Here is a 26,156-nt window from a genome sequence, read left to right as displayed (position 1 = left end):
AGCGTTTGAATTTTACTTAGAATCTAACTTTATTCACATCAAAAAGTATTTATGTATAAAGCAATAGAACATCTGACATAGAAGGCACATTATTGTTTATTTCGATGTACTTACTAAGGTACATTATCAGTGGTGACCCAAGTCTGGCCCGCTCATGTTTTTAACAGCCCTCAGTACGCTCTGTAAATGTTATTGAAAAACAATACACAAAGTGGCATAAAAGAGAAAATTAATAACATGTAACAAGAAAAAGTTTGTAAGGCATTTTTCTTATCAGCTGTCATTGCTGAAAAAATATTAATGAATGAAAATCAATTTTATGAATTATCGACGTATTCGAGGGTCCAAATACTTCACATTAGAAATTCTACTTTGACATTTTTTGGGGAAAATATTTAATATTGATATATATATATATATATATATATATATATATATATATATATATATATATATATATATAAAAATACATTCATATATATATATATAAATACATGTATATATATATTTATTTATATATATAAATACATTTATATATATACATATATTAATACATTTATATATTTATATATATAAATGCATTTATGTATATATATATATATATATATAATACATTTTATATATATACGTATGTATATATATTGATGTATTTAAGGCTCCAATTACTTCAAATCAACCAATGATTGCATATTAAAATATTAAAAATGATAATGAATCAAAATCAACGTTATGAATTATTGACTTATTCAAGGATCCAATTACTTTTGGAGAGAATCCATACATTTTATTTATTTATTTCATATATATAAAAAATATATTTATTTTTCAATTTTGAATTTTTTTATTTTTTATACATATATGGGTTAAGCCCTGCGATGAGGTGGCGAATTGTCCAGGGTGTAAATGCCTTCTGCCAGATTGTAGCTGAGATAGGCATCAGCGCCCCCCGCGACCCCGAAAGGGAATAAGCGGTAGAAAATGGATGGATGGATGGATATATAAAACATAAAACACGTATTAAAACATTAGATTACCAATTGAACAATGTTATTAATGAAATTAATAATGTTATTAAAGTTATTAATGACATTTTAATTATTTAATGAAATTATTTAATGACATTTTAACTGTTAGACAAGAACTTGGGGACGGCGTGGCGCAGTGGGAGAGTGGCCGTGCGTAACCCGAGGGTCCCTGGTTCAAATCCCACCTAGTACCAACTTCGTCACGTCCGTTGTGTCCTGAGCAAGACACTTCACCCTTGCTCCTGATGGGTGCTGGTTGGCGCCTTGCATGGCAGCTCCCTCCATCAGTGTGTGAATGTGTAAATGTGGAAGTAGTGTCAAAGCGCTTTGAGTACCTTGTAGGTAGAAAAGCGCTATACAAGTACAACCCAAAAAAAAAAAAAAAAAAAAAACTTAACCACTCTCATTAGTAAAATGTCCCAAAAAAAATCATCTTAATTGGTAGGCAAGTGTTTATGTTGTTTGGGTACAAACACTTCACCACTCTTTGGACCAAACATAAATAAATAAATATATATATACACACACACATACATATATATATATATATATATATATATATATATATACATATATATATATATATATATATATGTATACATATATATATAAAACACGCATTAAAAAATTAGATTACCAATTGCCCAATGTTATTAATGAAATTAATTATTGACATATTTAAGGCTTCAATTACTTCAAATTTCAAATAGTAATTTATTAAACTAAAGCGGCCGTATTGTCATGTGTTGCAATGTTAATATTTCATCATTGATATATAAACTATCAGACTGTGTGGTCGCTAGTAGTGACTTTCAGTAGGCCTTTAAATATTTCACTTTGAAAATCTTTTGGGGAAAAATGATGTTTATTATGTATTTTGCCTCAAAAAATAGGGTTTCAACAAAAAGCTTGTAAAAAATTAAAACAAATAATGAAGTAGAATTAGCGATTCCAGGGTTTTTATGAAAAAAAAATAATATATGACTTATTTTGAACCTTGTTTAAGACTGAAACCCTTCCGGGTCCTTAAGACCTAACTTGAAGGAGCCCCAACAATTAAAAATAAAAATAAGTGTATATTGTATTGGTTTTGATTTTTCAGTGTGCGGCCCTCAGTGGAAAAAGTTTGGACACCCCTGCTTTAAGAGCAAACGAGGCTTGGGGATCAGGTGAGAAAGCTGCTTTTTTCATCCCGATAAATATTCCAGGAATGTTCATTTTGTCCAGGAGTTGTGATGCCTTGTCCGCCGCGGGGGGGCGCTGTTTCCCTCCCGCAGCCCGGGTTGCTAGGCAACAGCAGACTAGTCCCAGCGGCCAGCCTGAGAACCAGCCAGGAGGGCAAAGTGCACCCTCGGCCTGGACGACCATAATTTCGGAGCAGATTGTTTGTAACTTGACTCTTTTCTCTCGCGCCAGGTTGACTTGGATCGTCGGACTTTGCACAAAGGCGCGTCTGTGCAGGTAATGTAACACCGGCCCGGGTCACGTGACCAGGTGCTTTACATAAAGAGGACGCTGGGTTTCGGTTTATTCTGACGATGTTGTCTGCACGGCCAGGTCAGGGCGGAAGTAACGGGGAGTAGTTTCCTCCTTTTTTGGTTTTCTGCCTACCTGAGAGCAGCCCGACTGAGGTGAGTGTTCATGTTCATTTATTTCACTCAGGACGCCTTCCTTTATCACGCACGACACATTTCTTCCGCAGGCAGGAGAGAAGAACATCAGGTCCGTGACATGGAAATAAGTTTGATGCGCACCTGAGCCGGTCTCGGACCTTCCAGCATGGCCGTGAGTGCAAGCACACCTGCAGGCGTCGTCATGCCGCCAAGTCTGTTCCTTCTGCTGCTGGTGACCACCGAGCTTGTGTGGGGTGAGTTGTCCAAGAAGATCTTAGCACTTACCAAAGTGCCAAGGTTGACTTTCCCCACAAGGATAATAAAAACTCATTGTGACAAAAGTGTAAAAAGAAGTTAACCCCTGTTAATGATAAAACATATATTTTAATTGTCGGACAAAATTAAGATAACTGCTGTTGACGGTAAAATGTTAAAAATATGTTTATTTTAATGTTCAGACAAGTGTAGGAAGATGTTATGCAGTATAAATAGTAACAAGTAAAACAAAAGAAAAGGGCACACAGGCGTAAAAAAAAAATAGTTGATACTAAAATATGAAAAAATATGTCCATGTATTTTATTACATTTGATATTGTTAGACAAGTGCAACAATAAGTTAACTACTCTTAAAGTCCTACTGAAACGGGGATAGCAGCTCCATTCTATGTGTCATACTTCATCATATCGCCATATTTTTGCTGAAAGGATTTAGTAGAGAACATCGACGTTAAAATTCTCAACTTTTGGTGGCTAATAAAAAAGCCTTGCCTGTACCGGAAGTAGCAGACGATGTGCGCGTGACGTCACGGGTTGTGGAGCTCCTCACATCTGAACATTGTTTACAAACATGGCCACCAGTAGCTAGAGCGATTCGGACCGAGAAAGCGACGATTTCCCCATTAATTTGAGCGAGGCTGAAAGATTCGTGGATGAGGAAAGTGAGAGTGAAGGACTAGAGCAGGGGTAGGGAACCTATGGCTTCTGATGACTGCATCTGGCTCTCTGATAAATCTGAGCTGACGTTGCTTAACATGATAAGTAATGAATAATTCCGCTGGTAACCACAGAGTTAAAAATAACGTTCAAATTATAAAACATTCTCATGCATTTTAATCCAACCATCCATTTTCTATCGCACCTGCTCAAGAAGTCGCATTAATGGTAAGAAGTCTTGTATTTATTATTGGTTAGCTTCAGAATAACAATGTTATTCAAACAAATAAGAGACTTATTGTACTCTAAAATGTTGGTCTTACTTAAAACTGCACGCGTTTAATTGTATTCAGTGTTAAAAAATATTACATGGCTCTGACGGAAATATATTTGGAAATATTTGGCTTTCATGGCTCTCTCAGCCAAAAAGGTTCCCGACCCCTGGACTAGAGAGAGAAAGAAAAAAAAAGGCGATTGCAGTGGGAGCGATTCAGATGTTTTTAGACACATTTACTAGGATAATTCTGGAAAATCCCTTATCTGATTATTGTGTTGCTAGTGTTTTAGTGAGATTAAAAAGTACCTGAAAGTCGGAGGGGTGTGGCCACGGGTGTGGTGACCGCCAGTGTCTCTGTGGGAGGAGGTAATAGTCGCCGCAGCAGATGCAGGAAGTGAACTATATTTATATAGCGCTTTTTCTCTACTGACTCAAAGCGCTTTACATAGTGAAACCCAATATCTAAGTTACAATTAAAGCAGTGTGGGTGTCACTGGGAGCAGGTGGGTAAAGTGTCTTCAATCAATCAATCAATGTTTATTTATATAGCCCCAAATCACAAATGTCTCAAAGGGCTGCACAAATCATTACGACTACAACATCCTCGGAAGAACCCACAAAAGGGCAAGGAAAACTCACACCCAGTGGGCAGGGAGAATTCACATCCAGTGGGACGCCAGTGACAATGCTGACTATGAGAAACCTTGGAGAGGACCTCAGATGTGGGCAACCCCCCCCCCCCCCCCCCCTCTAGGGGACCGAAAGCAATGGATGTGGAGCGGGTCTAACATGTTACTGTGAAAGTTCAATCCATAGTGGCTCCAACACAGCCGCAAGAGTTCAGTTCAAAGCGGATCCAAGACAGCAGCACAGGAAACCATCCCAAGTGGAGTCAGATCAGCAGCGTAGAGATGTCCCCAACCGATACACAGGCGAGCGCTCCATCCTGGGTCTCGACTCTGGACAGCCGGTACTTCATCCATGGTCATCGGACCGGACCCCCTCCACAAGGGAGGGGGGGACATAGGAGAAAAAGAAAAGAAGCGGCAGATCAACTGGTCTAAAAGGACACAACGGCAGTGACTAGGATGGCGGAAGCGGGGATCGAACCTGGAACCCTCAAGTTGCTGGCACAGCCGCTCTACCAACCGTGCTATACCACCCCTGGCTGGTTCCTAACTACAGTAAGAGCCAACTTATTACCACAATTTTCTCACCGAAACCTGCCAGTTGACATGTGGTCGGGATCCATGTTCGCTTGACCGCTCTGATTGATTGATTGATTGATTGATACTTTTATTAGTAGATTGCACAGTACAGTACATATTCCGTACAATTGACCACTAAATGGTAACACCCAAATAAGTTTTTCAACTTGTTTAAGTCGGGGTCCACGTTATTCAATTCATGATCCATAGTAAAGCTTCACCTTCGGGAATTTTAACCAAGGAAACACCGTGTGTTTGTGTGGCCAGAAGCTACAAACTTCCCACCTACATCTTTCTTCTTTGATGTCTCCATTATTCATTGAACAAATTGCAAAATATTCAGCAACACAGATGTCCAGAATACTGTGGAAATTATGCGATTAAAGCAGACGACTTATAGCTCGGATCGGGCTGGAAAATAATGTCCGCTACAACCCGGGACGTCAAACGCACGCGTCATCATTCTGCGACGTTTTCAACAGGATACTTGGCGGGAAATTTAAAATTGCAATTTAGTAAACTAAAGCGGCCGTATTGGCATGTGTTGCAATGTTAATATTTCATCATTGATATATAAACTATCAGACTGCGTGGTCGCTAGTAGTGGCTTTCAGTAGGACTTTAACCACTGTCAGAAAGGGACAAGCGGTAGAAAATGGATGGATGGTTTAGTAAACCAAAATCATCCTAATTAATATGCAAGTGTTGATGTTGTTTTGGTACGATCACTTCACTAATGTTTGCACCAAAGCATAAAAAAGTAGCAAGGTTTACTTTCCCCACACCAAAAAAACTTCATTGTGACAAAAGTGTAAAAAGAAGTTAAGCCCTGTTAATACTAAAACGTAAACGAATAAGCATTTTAATTGTCGGACATGTGTAAAAATAAGACAGCTACTGGTGATGGTAAAAAGAAAAAATCTATATTTTAAAATGTTCAATCAAGTGTATAAAAAGTAATAATAAAAAAGGGCAGACAAGCGTAAAAATAAGTGAACCACTGTTAATAGTAAAATATGAAAAAAATACATCCATCTATTTTATGATATTTGACAATGTCAGACAAGGGCAACTGTAAGTTAACTACTGTGAATATAAAACATGACGTTCATTATTCTCATGCACGTGTAAAATAGTAGATTTGATGTCATATTCTTCATTAGCAGACACCTGTGAGAAGAAGTTGAAGTAAAACAACAAAAAATATGTCATATTTTTAACTGTTAGACAAGAACTTAACCACTCTCATTATTAAAATGTCCCAAAAAAAAATCATCTTAATTGGTATGCAAGTGTTTATGTTGTTTGGGTGCAAACACTTCACCACTCTTTGGACCAAAACATAAATAAATAAATAAATAAATATATATACATATATACATAATATTTGTAATTATTGGGCAAATATGAAATGAAGTTCGACAATGAAAAGTTCAAATAATCTGCTCTTAATTGGCGTACTGGTGTAAAAAGAAGTGAACCACTGCTGCAAGTCAAACATGAAACAAAATCCAGTTGTCAGCCAAGATATGAAATATTCATATTCATATTCAAAATGTGGTGTTAAAGCACTAATGGTGGCATCAGTGAGCTGCTGCTGTTTGCTTTGTAAAATGTAACTGTGAGGAGTTGCAAACACCTCCTGTCACTACTCTTAGTAGCAGGAATAAAACATGTGTTCTTGATTGGCAAACAAGTGTAAAATGGATTTACTGTAAAATAACAGACAATGGCAGACAAGAGTAAAAAACAAAAAAAGGAAAACAAGTAAAATATATGTTCTTAAATGGCAAACAAGTGTAAGATGGATTTACTATAAAAATAACAGACAATGGCAGACAAGAGTAAAAAGAAGTATAAAGTAAAAAACTAAAAAGGAAAAAATACCTTCTTAATTGGCATACAAATGTAAGATACGATATAGTAACATACAATAATATAAAATGATAAAATACTATAATATAAAATAATGTAATATTCATGATTGGCAGACAAGAGTAAAAAAAATAAGTAAAAGTAAAAAATAAGTTAAAAATGCGTTCTTAATTGGCATACAAATGTAAGATACAATATAGTACCATACAATAATATAAAATAATAAGATACTATAATATAAAATAATTCAATATTCCTGATTAGAATATTCATGATTGGCAGACAAGAGTAAAAAAAAAATAAGTAAAAATTAAAAATAAGTTAAAAATGCGTTCTTAATTGGCATACAAGTGTAAGATGGATTTACCATAAAAATAACAGACAATGGCAGACAAGAGTAAAAAGAAGTATAAAGTAAAAAACTAAAAAGGAAAAAATACCTTCTTAATTGGCATACAAATGTAAGATACGATATAGTACCATACAATAATATAAAATAATAAAATACTATAATATAAAATAATGTAATATTCCTGATTAGAATATTCATGATTGGCAGACAAGAGTAAAAAAAAAAAAAGTAAAAATATGTTAAAAATGCGTTCTTAATTGGCATACAAAGTGTAAAATACGATATAGTACCATACATTAATATAAAATAATAAAATACTATAATATAAAATCATTTTATATACCTGATTAGAATATTTATGATTGGCAGACAAGAGTAAAAAAAAAAAGTAAAAAATATGTTCTTGATTGGCATACAAGTGTAAGATACGACATAGTACCATACTATAAAATAATACTAAACTATGCAGTAATGAAATATTTCTGATTACAATATCCCTGATTGGTAGACAAGAGCAAAAAACAGATAACCACTGTTAGTAATAAAAAACAAAACAATAGTAAAACATATTTTCTTAATTGGCATACAAGTGTAAGATACGATATACCATACTACAATATAAAATGATATATAATACTATACCATAAAACAATGTAATATTCCTAATTCTAATATTCCAGATTGGCAGACAAGTGTATAAATAATTTAAAAATGCAATATTTTGAATTGTTAAACAAGTGTAAAATAAGTTACATGCTGTCAATAGTAAACATTCTAAACATATATTCCTAATTGGCATACATGTATAAAATAAGTTAATTGCTGATCATGATAAAACATAAAAATACATGTTAACTGTTTAAGTGTAAAAATAAGTTATAGTGTAAAGAGTAAAAAATTAAAACATATATTCTTAATTTCTAATCTTCTTCCAGTAATATTCCAAATACTATTTGTATTATTTGATGTATGTTTTGATGTGTTTGCTAGGTTTCATCATGCTGTACGCTCATATTTGATTCTACTCTTTGTTTTTTAACCATGTGAGGCACTTTTGGAGTTCTCTCCATGAGGAGCGCTGTACTAATAAACGATACTTAATTGTTACGTAAAAAGTGTAAAAATAAGTTAACAGTAAAAAGTAAGAACATATGTTCTTTATTGGCAAATAGTATAAAACTACATTATTCAACATTACTAGTAAAAAGTAAAAATATATGTTCTTATATAGGGGGTACAGCTCGGTTGGTAGAGTGGCCGTGCCAGCAACTTGAGGGTTCCAGGTTCGATCCCCGCTTCTGCCAACCTAGTCACTGGCGTTGTGTCCTTGGGCAAGACACTTTAACCACCTGCTCCCAGTGCCACCCACACTGCTTAGATATTGGCTTTCACTATCTAGGCGCTTTGAGTCACTAGAGAAAAGCGCTATATAAATGCAATTCACTTATTGGCATATATTGTGAAAATAACTTAACCACTGTTTATGGAAAAACATAAACATTTATATATTTCAATTGTTAGAAAGTGTACAAATAAGTCCATCCATTTTCTACCGCTTATTCCTTTTGGAGTGGCGGGGAGCGCTGGAGCCTATCTCAGCTATAATCGGACGTAAGGGTACACTCTGCATAATTGGAATACAAGTGTTAATTTTTCTATATTTAATATTTGTAATTGTTTGTAAAAACAATGAAAAGTCGACCATAACCATGAAGACAAGTGACGACATATAAGGTGATGTCGGCTTTTATGGAGTCCCTAACTTCTCATGCCTTGTGCTTGTCCTAAAAAGCCCTTCCAAAAAATAACATTATTATATTTATGCTCGCTGACTATAATTTTTCCCAAAATCATCATGCTGTACGCTCATATTTGATTCTACTCTTTGTTTTTTAACCATGTGAGGCACTTTTGGAGCTCCCTCCATGAGGAGCGCTATACAAATAAACGATACTTAATTGTTACGTAAAAAGTGTAAAAATAAGTTAACAGTAAAAAGTAAGAACATATGTTCTTTATTGGCAAATAGTATAAAACTACATTATTCAACATTACTAGTAAAAAGTAAAAATATATGTTCTTATATAGGGGGTACAGCTCAGTTGGTAGAGTGGCCGTGCCAGCAACTTGAGGGTTCTAGGTTCGATCCCCGCTTCTGCCAACCTAGTCACTGGCGTTGTGTCCTTGGGCAAGACACTTTAACCACCTGCTCCCAGTGCCACCCACACTGCTTAGATATTGGCTTTCACTATCTAGGCGCTTTGAGTCACTAGAGAAAAGCGCTATATAAATGTAATTCACTTATTGGCATATATTGTGAAAATAACTTAACCACTGTTTATGGTAAAACATAAACAAATATATATTTCGATTGTTAGAAAGTGTACGAATAAGTCCATCCATTTTCTACCGCGTATTCCTTTCGGAGTGGCGGTGAGCGCTGGAGCCTATCTCAGCTATAATCGGGCGTAAGGCGAGGTACACCCTGCATAATTGTAATACAGGTGTTAATTTTTCTATATTTAATATTTGTAATTGTTTGTAAAAACAATGAAAAGTCGACCATAACCATGAAGACAAGTGACGACATATAAGGTGATTTATGGAGTCCCTAACTTCTCATGTCTTGTTCTTGTCCTAAAAAGCCCTTCCAAAAAATTATTATCATTATATTTATGCTCGCTGACTATAATTTTTCTCAAAATCATCATGCTGTACGCTCATATTTGATTCTACTCTTTGTTTTTTAACCATGTGAGGCACTTTTGGAGTTCTCTCCATGAGGAGCGCTATATAAATAAAAGATACTTAATTGTTACGTAAAAAGTGTAAAAATAAGTTAACAGTAAAAAGTAAGAACATATGTTCTTTATTGGCAAATAGTGTAAAAATAAATTATTCAACATTACTAGTAAAAATTAAAAAGTAAAAATATATGTTCTTATATAGGGGGTACAGCTCGGTTGGTAGAGTGGCCGTGCCAGCAACTTGAGGGTTCCAGGTTTGATCCCCGCTTCTGCCAACCTAGTCACTGGGCAAGACACTTTAGCCACCTGCCCCCAGTGCCACCCACACTGCTTAGATATTGGCTTTCACTATCTAGGCGCTTTGAGTCACTAGAGAAAAGCGCTATATAAATGCAATTCACTTATTGGCATATATTGTGAAAATAACTTAACCACTGTTTATGGTAAAACATAAACAAATATATATTTCGATTGTTAGAAAGTGTACGAATAAGTCCATCCATTTTCTACCGCGTATTCCTTTCGGAGTGGCGGGGAGCGCTGGAGCCTATCTCAGCTATAATCGGGCGTAAGGGTGCACCCTGCATAATTGGAATACAAGTGTTAATTTTTCTATATTTAATATTTGTAATTGTTTGTAAAAACAATGAAAAGTCGACCATAACCATGAAGACAAGTGACGACATATAAGGTGACGTCGGCTTTTATGGAGTCCCTAACTTCTCATGTCTTGTTCTTGTCCTAAAAAGCCCTTCCAAAAAATTATTATTATTATATTTATGCTCGCTGACTATAATTTTTCTCAAAATCATCATGCTGTACACTCATATTTGATTCTACTCTTTGTTTTTTAACCATATGAGGCACTTTTGGAGTTCTCTCCATGAGGAGCGCTGTACAAATAAAATATACTTAATTGTTACGTAAAAAGTGTAAAAATAAGTTAACAGTAAAAAGTAAGAACATATGTTCTTTATTGGCAAATAGTGTAAAAATACATTATTCAACATTACTAGTAAAAATTAAAAAGTAAAAATATATGTTCTTATATAGGGGGTACAGCTCGGTTGGTAGAGTGGCCGTGCCAGCAACTTGAGGGTTCCAGGTTTGATCCCCGCTTCTGCCAACCTAGTCACTGCCGTTGTGTCCTTGGGCAAGACACTTTAGCCACCTGCTCCCAGTGCCACCCACACTGCTTAGATATTGGCTTTCACTATCTAGGCGCTTTGAGTCACTAGAGAAAAGCGCTATATAAACGTAATTCACTTATTGGCATATATTGTGAAAATAACTTAACCACTGTTTATGGTAAAACACAAACAAATATATATTTCAATTGTTCGAAAGTGTACAAATAAGTCCACCCGTCCATCCATTTTCTACCGCTTATTCCCTTCGGAGTGGCGGGGAGCGCTGGAACCTATCTCAGCTATAATCCGGCGTAAGGCGGGGTACACCCTGCATAATTGGAATACAAGTGTTAATTTTTCTATATTTAATATTTGTAATTGTTTGTAAAAACAATGAAAAGTCGACCATAACCATGAAGACAAGTGACGACATATAAGGTGATTTATGGAGTCCCTAACTTCTCATGTCTTGTTCTTGTCCTAAAAAGCCCTTACAAAAAATTATTATTATTATATTTATGCTCGCTGACTATAATTTTTCTCAAAATCCAAGATCCTGGTGTTGCGGTTCCAATATATAATTTTGTAAATATTTTTTGTATGATATTATATATATTATAAATTATATTATATTAAATTATTTACGTCATATATACAGATATTGTTGTTATCATTATTTTTATGTCCTAATAACTTTCCACCGGGCCTTTGTGTGTGGGCGGCCTTATCATGTTGTACTTTTGTCCTCACAAAGTTTGTCCTGGTGAATATTTGACCGAGGGGGGAAAAAAACAAAAAGATTGGGTGCTTTTCAGTTCCTGTAAAAGTCTCCCAGTTGAAATCTTTGCAAGATGACACAGCAGCAAGAGATACACTTTAGATGATTGTTGCTTTTCTCCCCGCCATATCTCAGCATATTAGTGGCCTAGCCTCCACATTCCTGGGCTCCTCCTCCTCCTCCTCCTCGCCGTGTTACTTAGTGATGTCACCCAGTCATCACATGCTCGCTCATGCGCCGCCCGCCTTCCAAGTCACCACAGCGTGCTGCACACCGCGTCCTTCTGCCAGATAAAAGCATGCTAAATGTGCAGCCATCGTGCGAGGGCGTGCTGACGGGGCGCTGGAAGAATTGAAGATGAAAAAGTGGTCAGCGTGAGGCCAGATTAGTCGTACCGCGCCGTGCCGGCTGAGAGTCAACACATGAAGACGCCTTTTACTCAAGTCCTGAACTCCATTTTGTGGGCTGTTTCCCACAAATGTTGTGTGCACAGGTAACTTAGGACGTGGTCAAGGTGCAGAAAATAGTCTATAAAATAACCAAAGTATTGTACAAGTCATGAAAACAGAAAGGTATGTATATATATATATATATATATATATATATATATATATATATATATATATATATATATATATATATATATATATATATATATATATATATATATATATATATATATATATATATATATATATATATATCCATCCATCCATTTTCTACCGCTTATTCCCTTTCGGGGTCGCGGGGGGCGCTGGCGCCTATCTCAGCTACAATCGGGCGGAAGGCGGGGTACACCCTGGACAAGTCGCCACCTCATCACAGGGCCAACACAGATAGACAGACAACATTCACACACTAGGGACCATTTAGTGTTGCCAATCAACCTATCCCCAGGTGCATGTCTTTGGAGGTGGGAGGGGCCTATCCCCAGGTGCATGTCTTTGGAGGTGGGAGGGGCCTATCCCCAGGTGTATGTCTTTGGAGGTGGGAGGGGCCTATCCCCAGGTGCATGTCTTTGGAGGTGGGAGGGGCCTATCCCCAGGTGCATGTCTTTGGAGGTGGGAGGGGCCTATACCCAAGTGCATGTCTTTGGAGGTGGGAGGGGCCTATCCCCAGGTGCATGTCTTTGGAGGTGGGAGGGGCCTATCCCCAGGTGTATGTCTTTGGAGGTGGGAGGGGCCTATCCCCAGGTGCATGTCTTTGGAGGTGGGAGGGGCCTATCCCCAGGTGCATGTCTTTGGAAGTGGGAGGAAGCCGGAGTACATATTATCTATATATAATACATTTATTTAAATTCACACACACACATATATATATATATATATATATATATATATATATATATATATATATATATATATATATATATATATATATATATATATATATATATATATATATATGTGTATATATGTATATGTGTGTGTGTATTTAAATAAATGTATTATATATAGATAATATATAGCATCTACGCAGCAACCACTGAACTGAATTATATTATATATATTATTGTATTATATATTGTAAATATATATTGTATATGTATAGGAGTGGGACCTAATAAGTTGACTTCTTCCCACTCCCTTTTGAGCCAATCTTGACATCTACAAAAGACTAGTCACTTCAACACATCAAACATTATCAGCCCCCTGAAACATGTTTTAAGAGTCTATGAAGGCACCTGCTGGGAAAGAAAGGTGTGCACAGACTACAAAGCCCAAAAGCAGTGAAGTTGTCACCTTGTGTAAATGCTAAATAAAAAGACAATACAACAAATCCTTTTCAACTTATATTCAATTAGATAGACTGCAAAGACAAGATATTTCATCTTCACACTGACAAACTTTGCAAATAATCATGAAGTTAGAATGTAATGGCAGCAACACATGTCAAAAAAGGCATTTTTACCAGTGTGTTACATGGCCTTTCCTTTGAACAACACTCAGTGCAGGTTTGGGAACTGAGGAGACACATTTTTGAAGTGGAATTCTTTCCCATTCTTGCTTGATGTACAGCTTAAGTTGTTCAACAGTCTCCTGCCTCATATTTTAGCCTGCACACATTTTCAATGTCTGGACTACAGGCAGGCCAGTCTAGTACCCGCAAATAAGCAGGGGCGTCCATGATAACGTTGCTTGGATGTCAACATATGTTGCTCCAAAAGCTGTATGTACCTTTCAGCATTAATGGTGTCTTCACAGATGTGTAAGTTAGCCATGCCTTGGCCACTAATACACCCCCATACCATCACACATGCTGCCTAGAACACTTTCACCCTACAACAATCACTAATACACCCCCATACCATCACACATGCTGCCTAGAACACTTTCACCCTACAACAATCACTAATACACCCCCATACCATCACACATGCTGACTACCACACTTTCACCCTACAACAATCACTAATACACCCCCATACCATCACACATGCTGCCTAGAACACTTTCACCCTACAACAATCACTAATACACCCCCATACCATCACACATGCTGACTAGAACACTTTCACCCTACAACAATCACTAATACACCCCCATACCATCACACATGCTGCCTAGAACACTTTCACCCTACAACAATCACTAATACACCCCCATACCATCACACATGCTGCCTAGAACACTTTCACCCTACAACAATCACTAATACACCCCCATACCATCACACATGCTGCCTAGAACACTTTCACCCTACAACAATCACTAATACACCCCCATACCATCACACATGCTGCCTAGAACACTTTCACCCTACAACAATCACTAATACACCCCCATACCATCACACATGCTGCCTAGAACACTTTCACCCTACAACAATCACTAATACACCCCCATACCATCACACATGCTGCCTAGAACACTTTCACCCTACAACAATCACTAATACACCCCCATACCATCACACATGCTGCCTAGAACACTTTCACCCTACAACAATCACTAATACACCCCCATACCATCACACATGCTGCCTAGAACACTTTCACCCTACAACAATCACTAATACACCCCCATACCATCACACATGCTGACTAGAACACTTTCACCCTACAACAATCACTAATACACCCCCATACCATCACACATGCTGCCTAGAACACTTTCACCCTACAACAATCACTAATACACCCCCATACCATCACACATGCTGCCTAGTACACTTTCACCCTACAACAATCACTAATACACCCCCATACCATCACACATGCTGCCTAGAACACTTTCACCCTACAACAATCACTAATACACCCCCATACCATCACACATGCTGCCTAGAACACTTTCACCCTACAACAATCACTAATACACCCCCATACCATCACACATGCTGCCTAGAACACTTTCACCCTACAACAATCACTAATACACCCCCATACCATCACACATGCTGCCTAGAACACTTTCACCCTACAACAATCACTAATACACCCCCATACCATCACACATGCTGCCTACAACACTTTCACCCTACAACAATCACTAATACACCCCCATACCATCACACATGCTGCCTAGAACACTTTCACCCTACAACAGTCCCCTTGTTTCTTTTCCTCTTTGGTCCACAGTTTCCAAAAACAATTTGAAATGTGGACTTGTCAGACCACAGAACACTTTTCCACTTTGCATCAGTCTATTGTAGATGAGCTCGGGCCCAGCGAAGCCGGTGGCGTTTCTGGGTGTTGTTGATAAATGGCTATGGCTTTAAATTGAACTTACAGATGTAGAGACCAACTGTAGTTACTGACAGTGGTTTTCTGAAGTGTTCATAAGGCCATGTGGTGATATCCTTTACACACCAATGTGGCTTTTTGATGCAGTACCGCTTGAGGGATGAGAAGTGTGTAATATCATGGCTTACCTGCAGTGATTTGTCCACATTCTCTGAACCTTTTGATGATATTACAGAACATAGATGGTGAAATCCCTCAATTCCTTGCAATAGCTGCTTGAGAAATGTTGTTCTTAAACAATTTGCTCAGGCATTTGTTGACAAAGTGGTGACACTCACCCCGTCCTTGTTTGTGAATGAGTGAGCATTTCATGGAAGCTGCTTGACGACCCAAGTACTCATTAAGTACCACCATAATGACAACATTAAATACAGTAGTGTAGTAGACCTAAGTATTCATTAAGTACCACCATAATGACAACATTAAATACAGTAGTGTAGTAGACCTAAGTACTCATTAAGTACCACCATAATGACAACATTAAATACAGTAGTGTAGTAGACCTAAGTACTCATTAAGTACCACCATAATGACAACATTAAATACAGTAGTGTAGTAGACCTAAGTATTCATTAAGTACCACCATGATGACAACATTAAATACAGTAGTGTAGTAGACCTAAGTACTCATTAAGTACCACCATAATGACAACATTAAATACAGTAGTGTAGTACACCTAAGTATTCATTAAGTACCACCATAATGACAAAATTAAATAAAGTAGTGTAGTAGACCTAAGTATTCATTAAGTACCACCATGATGACAACATTAAATACAGTAGTGTAGTAGACCTAAGTACTCATTAAGTACCACCATAATGACAACATTAAATACAGTAGTGTAGTACACCTAAGTATTCATTAAGTACCACCATAATGACAAAATTAAATAAAGTAGTGTAGTAGACCTAAGTACTCATTAAGTACCACCATCATGACAACATTAAATACAGTAGTGTAGTAGACCTAAGTACTCATTAAGTACCACCATCATGACAACATTAAATACAGTAGTGTAGTAGACTTAACTATTCATTAAGTACCACCATCATGACAACATTAAATACAGTAGTGTAGTAGACCTAAGTATTCATTAAGTACCACCATAATGACAACATTAAATACAGTAGTGTAGTAGACCTAAGTATTCATTAAGTACCACCATAATGACAACATTAAATACAGTAGTGTAGTAGACCTAAGTATTCATTAAGTACCACCATAATGACAACATTAAATACAGTAGTGTAGTAGACCTAAGTATTCATTAAGTACCACCATAATGACAACATTAAATACAGTAGTGTAGTAGACCTAAGTACTCATTAAGTACCACCATAATGACAACATTAAATACAGTAGTGTAGTAGACCTAAGTATTCATTAAGTACCACCATAATGACAACATTAAATAAAGTAGTGTAGTAGACCTAAGTATTTGTTAAGTACCACCATGATGACAACATTAAATACAGTAGTGTAGTAGACCTAAGTATTCATTAAGTACCACCATAATGACAACATTAAATACAGTAGTGTAGTAGACCTAAGTATTCATTAAGTACCACCATAATGACAACATTAAATACAGTAGTGTAGTAGACCTAAGTATTCATTAAGTACCACCATAATGACAACATTAAATAAAGTAGTGTAGTAGACCTAAGTATTTGTTAAGTACCACCATGATGACAACATTAAATACAGTAGTGTAGTAGACCTAAGTATTCATTAAGTACCACCATCATGACAACATTAAATACAGTAGTGTAGTAGACCTAAGTATTCATTAAGTACCACCATAATGACAACATTAAATACAGTAGTGTAGTAGACCTAAGTATTCATTAAGTACCACCATAATGACAACATTAAATAAAGTAGTGTAGTAGACCTAAGTATTTGTTAAGTACCACCATGATGACAACATTAAATACAGTAGTGTAGTAGACCTAAGTATTCATTAAGTACCACCATCATGACAACATTAAATACAGTAGTGTAGTAGACCTAAGTATTCATTAAGTACCACCATCATGACAACATTAAATACAGTAGTGTAGTAGACCTAAGTATTCATTAAGTACCACCATAATGACAACATTAAATACAGTAGTGTAGTAGACCTAAGTACTCATTAAGTACCACCATAATGACAACATTAAATAAAGTAGTGTAGTAGACCTAAGTATTTGTTAAGTACCACCATGATGACAACATTAAATACAGTAGTGTAGTAGACCTAAGTATTCATTAAGTACCACCATAATGACAACATTAAATACAGTAGTGTAGTAGACCTAATTATTCATTAAGTACCACCATCATGACAACATTAAATGCAGTAGTGCAGTAGACCTAAGTATTCATTAAGTACCACCATAATGACAAAATTAAACACAGTAGTGTAGTAGACCTAAGTAAAAATTAAGTACCACCATAATGACAACATTAAATACAGTAGTGTAGTAGACCTAAGTATTCATTAAGTACCACCATAATGACAACATTAAATACAGTAGTGTAGTAGACCTAAGTATTCATTAAGTACCACCATAATGACAACATTAAATACAGTAGTGTAGTAGACCTAAGTGTTCATTAAGTACCACATAATGACAACATTAAATACAGTAGTGTAGTAGACATAAGTATTCATTAAGTACCACCATGATGACAACATTAAATACAGTAGTGTAGTAGACCTAAGTATTCATTAAGCACCACCATGATGACAACATTAAATACAGTAGTGTAGTAGACCTAAGTATTCATTAAGTACCACCATAATGACAACATTAAATACAGTAGTGTAGTAGACCAAAGTATTCATTAAGTACCACCATAATGACAACATTAAATACAGTAGTGTAGTAGATCTAACTATTCATTAAAAACAAGGCAAAAGTTTTATTTAACAAGTATATTGAATATTTTAGTCCATTGTATTATTACAGAGTTCAAACAGTCACACTGTGTTTAAGAATAGGAAAATAAAACACTGTACTTTAATCAAGTGATTCTTTGGTGTAGCACTAGATTGCAAGTAAAACCCTCCACGCCCCCCCCCCCTTCTCCAAATGTACCTTCTTTCTTTTACTTTGACTTTCTCCCCCACAGGAAGTTCTAAAATTGTGTCGAGAGACTTCAGATCCTACAACGCGACTGTGAGTCCAGAACTTTACTTTCACTTCTTCTGCAGTCAACACTCAGGAAGAACTTTGCTTTTGTTTTTACATCATTTGACTTATTGGGAAAACACTGGCCAAGGTCAAAATAATTATAATAAAACTGCTTTCTTTGTTTCCACAATAAACAACTACAACATAATAATAATAATACATTATTAACATTTCATTATATTTTTAAATATTTACTATACAAATTAAAAAGCCTGTCCATATATTTATTAAATGTCTTCATATTTGCTGCTACAACTATTTTAATTTAATGCTCAATTAGGGCCTAAAGTTCTGTAGTAAAAAGTCAAGTTTTGATTTTCAATTTAGAAAAATACATCAATAATAATAAGTGTAAACATCATCTTTACAGGTTAAATATATTTATATTTCACTCTGGGAAGTATATGAATACATGTTTGGTACTTTTTTTTAACTTTTGTTTGAGATTTGAGCCTGTTTTTTTTTTACAGTTGTACTTTTTTTTTCAAAATACACAAGATTTTTGTCAGATTTAGACTTCTGGCCTAAATGCAGCGATTCACTCTGGGAATTTTTTTCTGTTATAATGTAACGCTCAATACGTTTTGTACTATAAAAACAAAATCTTTGAAAGTGAAAAGTCAAGTTTGTACCTTTTTTCACTTTTGTTTGAGATTTGAGCCTGTTTTTAATTTTAAAAGTTTTTTTTTTTTACAGTTTCACTTTTTTCTTTTTTTTTTTTTCAAAATACACATGATTTCTTTCAGACTTAGACTTCTGGCCTAAATTCAGTGATTCACTCTGGGAATTTTTTTCTGTTATAATTTAACGCTCAATAAGTTTTGTACTATAAAAACAAAATCTTTGAAAGTGAAAAGTCAAGTTTGTACCTTTTTTTTTTTTTCCACTTTTGTTTGAGATTCGAGCCTGTTTTTAATTCTAAACGTTTTTTTTTTGTTTTTACAGTTTCCCTTTTTATTTATTTTTTTTTTTTTTCAAAATACACGTGATTTCTTTCAGATTTAGACTTCTGGCCTAAATTCAGCGATTCACTCTGGGAATTTTTTCAGTTTGTCATATTTGGTGCTACTACTGTCTCAATTTAACGCTCAACAAGTTTTTTACTATAAAAACTAAATCTTTGAAAGTGAAAAGTCAAGTTTGTACCTTTTTTTCACTTTTGTTTGAGATTTGAGCCTGTTTTTAATTTTTTAAAGTTTTTTTTAATTCTTTTTTTCCAAATACACTGGATTTTTTTCAGATTTAGACTTCTGGCCTAAATTCAGCGATTCACTCTGGGAATTTTTTTCTGTCTTAATTTAACGCTCAATACGTTTTGTACTATAAAAACAAAATCTTTGAAAGTGAAAAGTCAAGTTTGTACCTTTTTTCACTTTTGTTTGAGATTCGAGCCTGTTTTTAATTTTTTAAAGTTTTTTTTTTCAAAATACACGTGATTTTTTTCAGACTTAGACTTCTGGCCTAAATGCAGCGATTCACTCTGGGAATTTTTTCAGTTTGTCATATTTGGTGCTACTACTGTTATAATTTAACGTTCAATATATTTTTTACTATAAAAACAAAATCTTTGAAAGTGAAAAGTGAAGTTGAAACCTTTTTTCACTTTTGTTTGAGATTTGAGTCTGTTTTTAATTTTTTTAAGTTTTTTTTTTTTCAAAATACACGTGATTTTTTTTCAGATTAAGACTTCTGGCCTAAATTTAGCGATTCACTCTGGAATTTTTTTTTTATAGTTTATTTTTTTCAGTTTGACATCTTGTGAAAGGGATAACGTCAACATTCTGATGCTAAATTCCAGCCAAAAGTCTGAATCTGTAAAAAAAAAAAAAAAAAAAGATTTTAATTTGTTAGAGAAAGATGTGCTTTAATTTTAAAAAAAAGTTCAAATTTTAAGATATGTAAAAGTAAAAAATAAATGATGTATTCAAAAGTATTACCAGTGTGAAAAATAATTCTAAAATATTTTTTCTGTATAAAGTCCTTTTCCTGAAGATTGTGATTGGTTGAGAAGGTTTAAGTGTTTCTAGCACCCCCTGCTGCTTAGACGCGGTACCACAGCCTGTAATGACGTAACTAGGTATTTTTTATTTATTTATTTCATGCATGATTTCCAATGTAAAGTCATTGTGTGACTTCAGGGGCCCGACATCGCCGCCATCGTGGCCCCCACGGTCACGCTGGGCCTGCTGGCCGCGGTCCTGGCGGCGCTGGCGGCGTGGCTGCTGTGCGTGGTGAAGAAGAAGCGTCAGACGGAGGGCACGTACAGACCCAGCGCCGAGGAACAGAGCGGCACTCGGAGCTCGGCCGCCACGGACGTGCTGAAGTTACCCAAGGAGGAGAGACTCATTTGACATTGACCTTTGACCCCCCTGAGAAGAGCATCAAAAAGGAGACGTGTTTACTGGCATCGTCCAGCAGATTCTGCCAACACTTTTTCAGTATTTTATAAACATTTCCCCTTCTTTGGTCAGGAAGTTATGTAGCACACAAATAGTCAAGTTGTCACCTTGTCTAAATGCTAAATAAAAAGAAAATACAACAAATCCTTTTCAACTTATATTCAATTAAATCAGGGGTGTCCAAACTTTTTCCACTGAGGGCCACACTGAAAAATCAAAGCGAGCGGGGGCCGTTTTGGTATTTTTTTCATTTAAAAACCAATACAATAAATGTATAAAAAAGTCTACATTTAGTCCTCCGCCCAGGCTTGATCCGGTCAAGCCAAAGGGTTTTGGGCAAAAAAATATAAAAAATGTGTCATTATTCAGTATTATTATTATTATTCAAAGTTTAAATCTGTGGATCAACATGAGGTCAAAAAAACATTTTAAACATTTAAGTTGTATGCCCTTTTTGTCAAAGAAGAACCCAGGTTTTTTATGGAAAAAATCACCAAATGTGCAATATTTTTCCTCAATTAAATTTTAAAGTGAAATATTTAATTTTGTAAAATATTTTGGAGCTTTAAAAATGTCAATAACTCATAACAACATTGACATTTTTTGAGCAATGACACAAACAAAAAAAAATCCAACTAAAATTATTGGCGATCCAAAAGTGTTCCACTCATTAAAGTCTTAAGAAATAAATTCTTTTTTTTACTGTTTACTTTTAGCACAATAATCTCGAGATCAGCTTCAGATCCATCCTTTAAATTATAAGTTTGATTGTTGTTCATGTTTTTTTTTGTGTCCGTTTTAGGCCCTTCTTTAAAAAAAAAAAAAATCAGCTCAGTTTTTTACATAGCAAACACAAAATATGCAACATTTTCCCCAAAAATATCTCAAAGTGGAATATTTAATGTGACATAATTGGAGCCCTGAATAGGTCAATAATTGTATTATTATTTTTGAAAGAAACAGCCTGCATGGCAGCTTTGTAATATTAGACTAAACATTACAACCCTTTATTGTTACATTTCACCTGTTTGCTCTTTTATACCACCTTTGTTTTTTTTATCGTATTTTTAGAATGTGTTGTGGAGCCGTTAAAAAATGACCGGTGGGCCGCACTTTGGACACCCCTGAATTAAATAGACCGCAAAGACAAGATATCACATGTTATTTTCTGCAAATATTAGCTCATTTGGAATTTGACGCCTGCAGCATGTTTCAACAAAGCTGGCACAAGTGGCAAAAAAGACCGACAAAGTTGAGGAATGCTCATCAAACACTAGGAATTTGGAGATTTCACCATCCACGCTCCGTAATATCATCAAAAGGTTCAGAGAATCTGGAGAAATCACTGCACGTAAGCGGCAAGGCCGAAAACCAACATTGAATGCCCGTGACCTTGGATCCCTCAGGCGGTAATGCATCAAAAAGCCACATCGGTGTGTAAAGGATATCATCACATGGGCTCAGGAACACTTCAGAAAACCACTGTTACTAGCTGCAGTTGGTCGCTACATCTGTAAGTGCAAGTTGAAACTCTACTATGCAAAACCAAAGCCATTTATCAACAACACCCAGAAACGCCGCCGACTTTGCTGGGCTTGAGCTCATCTAAGATGGACTGACGCAAAATGGAAAAGTGTTCTGTGGTGTGACGAGTCCACATTTCAAATTGATTTTGGAACACTGTGGACCAAAGAGGAAAAGAACCATAGGGACTGTTCTAGGGTGAAAGTGTTCTAGTCAGCATGTGTGATGGTATGGGGGTGTATTAGTGATTGTTGTAGGGTGAAAGTGTTGTAGTCAGCATGTGTGATGGTATGGGGGTGTATTAGTGATTGTTGTAGGGTGAAAGTGTTGTAGTCAGCATGTGTGATAGTATGGGGGTGTATTAGTGATTGTTGTAGGGTGAAAGTGTTCTAGGCAGCATGTGTGATGGTATGGGGGTGTATTAGTGATTGTTGTAGGGTGAAAGTGTTCTAGGCAGCATGTGTGATGGTATGGGGGTGTATTAGTGATTGTTGTAGGGTGAAAGTGTTCTAGGCAGCATGTGTGATGGTATGGGGGTGTATTAGTGATTGTTGTAGGGTGAAAGTGTTGTAGTCAGCATGTGTGATGGTATGGGGGTGTATTAGTGATTGTTGTAGGGTGAAAGTGTTGTAGTCAGCATGTGTGATGGTATGGGGGTGTATTAGTGATTGTTGTAGGGTGAAAGTGTTCTAGGCAGCATGTGTGATGGTATGGGGGTGTATTAGTGATTGTTGTAGGGTGAAAGTGTTGTAGTCAGCATGTGTGATGGTATGGGGGTGTATTAGTGATTGTTGTAGGGTGAAAGTGTTCTAGGCAGCATGTGTGATGGTATGGGGGTGTATTAGTGATTGTTGTAGGGTGAAAGTGTTCTAGTCAGCATGTGTGATGGTATGGGGGTGTATTAGTGATTGTTGTAGGGTGAAAGTGTTCTAGGCAGCATGTGTGATGGTATGGGGGTGTATTAGTGATTGTTGTAGGGTGAAAGTGTTGTAGTCAGCATGTGTGATAGTATGGGGGTGTATTAGTGATTGTTGTAGGGTGAAAGTGTTCTAGGCAGCATGTGTGATGGTATGGGGGTGTATTAGTGATTGTTGTAGGGTGAAAGTGTTCTAGGCAGCATGTGTGATGGTATGGGGGTGTATTAGTGATTGTTGTAGGGTGAAAGTGTTGTAGTCAGCATGTGTGATGGTATGGGGGTGTATTAGTGATTGTTGTAGGGTGAAAGTGTTGTAGTCAGCATGTGTGATGGTATGGGGGTGTATTAGTGATTGTTGTAGGGTGAAAGTGTTCTAGTCAGCATGTGTGATGGTATGGGGGTGTATTAGTGATTGTTGTAGGGTGAAAGTGTTCTAGGCAGCATGTGTGATGGTATGGGGGTGTATTAGTGATTGTTGTAGGGTGAAAGTGTTCTAGGCAGCATGTGTGATGGTATGGGGGTGTATTAGTGATTGTTGTAGGGTGAAAGTGTTCTAGGCAGCATGTGTGATGGTATGGGGGTGTATTAGTGATTGTTGTAGGGTGAAAGTGTTCTAGGCAGCATGTGTGATGGTATGGGGGTGTATTAGTGATTGTTGTAGGGTGAAAGTGTTGTAGTCAGCATGTGTGATGGTATGGGGGTGTATTAGTGATTGTTGTAGGGTGAAAGTGTTCTAGGCAGCATGTGTGATGGTATGGGGGTGTATTAGTGATTGTTGTAGGGTGAAAGTGTTCTAGTCAGCATGTGTGATGGTATGGGGGTGTATTAGTGATTGTTGTAGGGTGAAAGTGTTCTAGGCAGCATGTGTGATGGTATGGGGGTGTATTAGTGATTGTTGTAGGGTGAAAGTGTTGTAGTCAGCATGTGTGATAGTATGGGGGTGTATTAGTGATTGTTGTAGGGTGAAAGTGTTCTAGGCAGCATGTGTGATGGTATGGGGGTGTATTAGTGATTGTTGTAGGGTGAAAGTGTTCTAGGCAGCATGTGTGATGGTATGGGGGTGTATTAGTGATTGTTGTAGGGTGAAAGTGTTGTAGTCAGCATGTGTGATGGTATGGGGGTGTATTAGTGATTGTTGTAGGGTGAAAGTGTTGTAGTCAGCATGTGTGATGGTATGGGGGTGTATTAGTGATTGTTGTAGGGTGAAAGTGTTCTAGTCAGCATGTGTGATGGTATGGGGGTGTATTAGTGATTGTTGTAGGGTGAAAGTGTTCTAGGCAGCATGTGTGATGGTATGGGGGTGTATTAGTGATTGTTGTAGGGTGAAAGTGTTCTAGGCAGCATGTGTGATGGTATGGGGGTGTATTAGTGATTGTTGTAGGGTGAAAGTGTTCTAGGCAGCATGTGTGATGGTATGGGGGTGTATTAGTGATTGTTGTAGGGTGAAAGTGTTCTAGGCAGCATGTGTGATGGTATGGGGGTGTATTAGTGATTGTTGTAGGGTGAAAGTGTTCTAGTCAGCATGTGTGATGGTATGGGGGTGTATTAGTGCCCAAGACATGGCTAACTTACACATCTGTGAAGGCACCATTAATGCTGAAAGGTACATACAGCTTTTGGAGCAACATATGTTGCCATCCAAACAACGTTATCATGGACGCCCCTGCTTATTTGCGGGTACTAGACTGGCCTGCCTGTAGTCCAGACATTGAAAATGTGTGCAGGCTAAAATATGAGGCAGGAGACTGTTGAACAACTTAAGCTGTACATCAAGCAAGAATGGGAAAGAATTCCACTTCAAAAATGTGTCTCCTCAGTTCCCAAACCTGCACTGAGTGTTGTTCAAAGGAAAGGCCATGTAACACACTGGTAAAAATGCCTTTAAAATGCATTCTAACTTCATGATTATTTGCAAATCTATTATTTGTAGTCTATTCAATTGAATATAATTTGAAAAGGATTTGTTGTATTCTTTTGTTATTTAGCATTTCCACAAGGTGACAACTTCACTGCTTCTGTACTTCAATCCCACTATTTGACCTCAAAGGTCGACATTTATTCTCACACCTTTTTGTGATTTAATTGACACTTTTCATCTCAACAATTGAACAAGTTGCATCAAATCAGAATGTTTAGTTTTATTTTAATTTCTGCATGCATGGCCCAATAAACATCTGCTGGATTTGTGCAGGAATGGATGAACAGTTGAAGTCAAACATGGAGGAGCTTTTCCAACTAAATATCTCTACTAGTGCCGTCCAATTGGGAGTTTTAGTCACGCTCTTGGATTTGGATTAGTCACAGAAAAATACTTGCTTTCTTCATTAATATAAAGCAGGGGTCGGCAACCTCAAATGTTGAAAGAGCCAAATTGGACCAAAAATACACAAAAAAAACTGTCTAGAGCCGCAAAAAATTAAAAGCCATATTACATCCAGATAGTGTGTCATG

General features: G+C 36.6%; 1 protein-coding gene across 1 annotated transcript; it reads left to right on the top strand.

Annotated features, from left to right (window-relative positions):
• Positions 1-2,342: 2,342 nt before the first annotated feature.
• On the top strand, positions 2,343-25,899 carry crb3a (crumbs homolog 3a). The gene is made up of 5 exons (XM_061905162.1): positions 2,343-2,486; positions 2,583-2,656; positions 2,728-2,892; positions 18,805-18,851; positions 21,005-25,899. Exons 3-5 carry the CDS (start codon positions 2,805-2,807, stop codon positions 21,215-21,217), a joined length of 348 nt encoding a protein of 115 aa, XP_061761146.1. The 5' UTR covers positions 2,343-2,486; positions 2,583-2,656; positions 2,728-2,804; the 3' UTR covers positions 21,218-25,899.
• The last annotated feature ends 257 nt before the right edge of the window (positions 25,900-26,156 follow it).

This window comes from Nerophis ophidion, linkage group LG07, assembly GCF_033978795.1.
Source record: "Nerophis ophidion isolate RoL-2023_Sa linkage group LG07, RoL_Noph_v1.0, whole genome shotgun sequence".
NCBI classification, from domain to species: Eukaryota; Metazoa; Chordata; class Actinopteri; order Syngnathiformes; family Syngnathidae; genus Nerophis; species Nerophis ophidion.
Note: the sequence above shows the minus strand (reverse complement) of the source record. Positions and strands in the feature narration are given on the sequence as shown.